Here is a 3526-nt window from a genome sequence, read left to right as displayed (position 1 = left end):
TTAATTTTTCCATGTAATGAATAAATAATTTTTATCTGTATAGTGACACTAAACTTCTAAATTTTCAATTTGATAAACATAAGGTTATATTATGTTATTACAAGTTTACAACTTATCATAATGATTTTTTTTCTTAAAAACAAATGTCACGATGATTACCTTTATAGGAATGTCTTTCAAAAAAATGTTAAAAGATAGTACTTAATGTGACAAAAAACTTAACATTTTATTTACACATAAAAAAGTTAAAAAATTTGATATCCCCATATGAATTTAAAACCATATAAAAGAAACTCGAAATTACCACATTAAATTTAAGTAATGAGAAATCAAGCAACAAAATTGCATGTTACTCTTGTAGCAACATATAATACTATAACATATTAATTTTTGCAACATTTTATTATATGATCTATTGAATCAAACAAATAATTATTAAAATGTGAAATTTAATTTGGTCATCATACATTGCATGTGCTTATGAAAATCAATGTCTAGCTAGCTAACTCTAATAAGAATCTTTTCAACTATTGTCATGATCTTAAAAAGACCTTAAGCACATGCATTAACACCACTAATTATGTTATTTAGAACATCCAACGCCTAAATTTTTTGTCACTATCTAAGCAAAGTTCCATGTTTGAATTATAAGCTATAACCTCAAGCATGATGTGTTTACTTTTTAGTACAAGCAGTGGTCCTATTAATATTATGCTACTTAAGACACACAATTAGAGCTTCAATACTAGTATGAATGAAACAAAAACCCTCTTCACATTTATTATTTATTATTCCACTTGAAATAAGCAGTGGTTAAGATTCGAACATTGACCTTTTTGTCATGTTGGTATATGTTATCATGTTAAATTATCAACTCGATCAAAAACTTAAGCTGATAGTTGAAGTCTTAAGATATGCATAGGTGATTCTAAGCACATATCCTGGATACTAGACTGCTTAGGGCCCCTAAGATATTTTGATTAAGCATATTTAAAAATTATGAAAAGTTGATATTAATAATCCTTACATAAATAGTGTTGAATATAATGCAAATTAAAAATTATAAGTGTTAAATAGTGATAAAAAATAAATGAAACCAGCTAGTAGTCAGAATTGGAGTAATTAGTTTAATATAAAACTAAATTTTTGTTGAATACAAACCATAAATTCAGTACTGCATTAGAATGATAATGAGAGATTACAAAAAAAAAATACATATTATAAAATCATTAAATACAATAATGTTTGAAAAATGAATAAAAAGTAGATTCATAAGTGAAAACTTTTGCCAAAACCGATACGATGCTAAGAACAATACAAACAACAATGAACAAAACAATGTTTGACAATGTAAGTTAATCAAAAGGACACAAGGATTTAAGGAGGTTCACCCAATGATAGGGATTATGTTTGATGTGTTTGATATGTGAGTATGAGAGCCCTATTTATAGTACTAAATACTAGAATATCAATAGCTCATTTGAATACATAGTTAATATTGAGTAATGAATAATATGAAATAACTCTAAGAACTTGAAAGGTCGAAAACTAGCATTCCATGCATGTCAGAACATCCGCTCGACCGAAACAGGGAGCTGGCTTGGTCGAGCGAGAATCAACAGCATTCTGGAGCATTCTGTCTGACCGCTCGACCTACCAAAATGACTCGCTCGGTCGAGCGGGTAGGTCGAGCGACCTTTCTGATCCTTCTGTCAGAATTCTGATCGAGCTACCATAAATCAAGTCCCTTCTTCTTCTTCATTAATCTTCATTAACACCCATAATTCATCATGAATACTCACCACATAATTACATCCATTTGCATTCCACAAACCAAGAGTCACATCCACATAATTACACACTTGTACACTCAAGTCATACATACCATTCATAACAATAAGAATTTAACCTTAGTGGAATGGATTTGCATCAATATGATTTGACATGTGTTACTTAGCTTGTGATATTCACTTCAAATAAAAATTATGACACGACTCTCTAAAGTCAAAATGTAATTAATTTGGGTATCTAAAATCTAAATGTATATTAGAATTCATTCTAATTAAATCTATTGCCGTATATTTAGCATATTAATTCAGTTGATCGGTCTTTCTTCATCGAAAGTAACTCTGGTATAAACTTAGTGCAAAATACAATAATGTATATATTAACTTTAAAATGATAGTAAATTAGTAGAATACTGATGAATAAAATCAATGTGTAAATTAGTGAAGTAATGAGTAAGAATTACTTATCAGTACGAAAAGGTATACAATTGTATTAGTATGAATTAAGGGTGTGTTTGGTACATATTGTACAAATTTAAACGGAATAATGGTAATGGTTAAGGAGGAAGAATGAAAACTGAATCCCTCTGTCTTAAAAATTATTTGGTTTAGAATTATTTATTTAACCTATAATTTTCTCTCTTCACAATGTCCCTAAATAAATATATGGTAACGGTTTAACTTTCGTAATTCTATTATTGTTGTGAATTTTTTCCATAAACACGTACATTCTAAATCTATATAAAATGTTTACATATTATATTCATCCTAGCTAGGACGACTACTTCCACATCATTTAAGACATTTGATTTACAATATCAAACATTTCAAATTAAATAATTATAAATTTCATTCACTAAATTAGATCGATTATACAAATCATATATCCCATAATAATTAAAATTATAAAAATTGAAGGTGGCCTTCTTGTGGAATTATAATGTATATATAATTCTCATATAAGCAACATTAAGTCTAAAAGTAATACTATATTTTTTTGGAGTAAATTCCTAAACTAATTACTATACAGTAATTTTTTATAGTGTATTTTTGCTCAGATCCTAAAGGATCATTTTGTTTAACAAGCATAGAAGTGAGCAATTTCATCCAAAGACTCAGGCATAGGATCAGCGTTTTCCAACATCCAAAGCAAGTGTTCAAACAACACCACTTCACATCCCGCCACCGTAATCTCATCGTCGTCGGTGGATTTTCCGGAGAGTTGTTGGAGAATCGGATGGCTTACGACGTCGGACGGTAGGAGGTACCGTCTCCTCGACTTTCCGACGTACACCGTTTGAAGGTTGCAGGCCGAGACGTCGGAGGTGGCAGATGATAATGACGCATCCGACGCCAATGAACTCGAAGAGGCGGTGTTTGAGTCCGATGATAATAATGTGGCGTTTGTTTTGCTACTTTTGCCGAAGGAAAGTTTTTTTATTAGCTTTGTAAATTTGCCTCCTTTTGCCATTTTGGTTTTTGGTTTTCAAACAAGACTTAATAAAAGAAAGTGTTGAAATGAAGGAGGAGGTAGGTTTGATGATGAAATGAGAATTGAGTTGATGGAGTATATATAGGGTGAATGTTGAAGTTTAGTTTTGTTGTTATTTGAAAATTATAATTAATAATGTTGGGTATTAAGGGATTTATTACAATTAATAAGATTACTATTTTTAAGGATTTTAATTGGTTTGAGCTAGGATTTAAAATTTATTGTTATAAAACATCAATTATTGAAA

The 3526-nt window shown here is 29.7% G+C and overlaps 1 protein-coding gene across 1 annotated transcript; it reads right to left on the bottom strand.

Moving 5' to 3' along the window:
* Nucleotides 1-2647: 2647 nt before the first annotated feature.
* Nucleotides 2648-3309, bottom strand: LOC130815226 (auxin-responsive protein SAUR76-like). Its single transcript, XM_057681614.1, has one exon. It carries the CDS (start codon nt 3256-3258, stop codon nt 2866-2868), a length of 393 nt encoding a protein of 130 aa, XP_057537597.1. The 5' UTR covers nt 3259-3309; the 3' UTR covers nt 2648-2865.
* Nucleotides 3310-3526: the final 217 nt, after the last annotated feature.

This window comes from Amaranthus tricolor, chromosome 6, assembly GCF_026212465.1.
Source record: "Amaranthus tricolor cultivar Red isolate AtriRed21 chromosome 6, ASM2621246v1, whole genome shotgun sequence".
Classification (NCBI taxonomy): Eukaryota; Viridiplantae; Streptophyta; class Magnoliopsida; order Caryophyllales; family Amaranthaceae; genus Amaranthus; species Amaranthus tricolor.
Note: the sequence above shows the minus strand (reverse complement) of the source record. Positions and strands in the feature narration are given on the sequence as shown.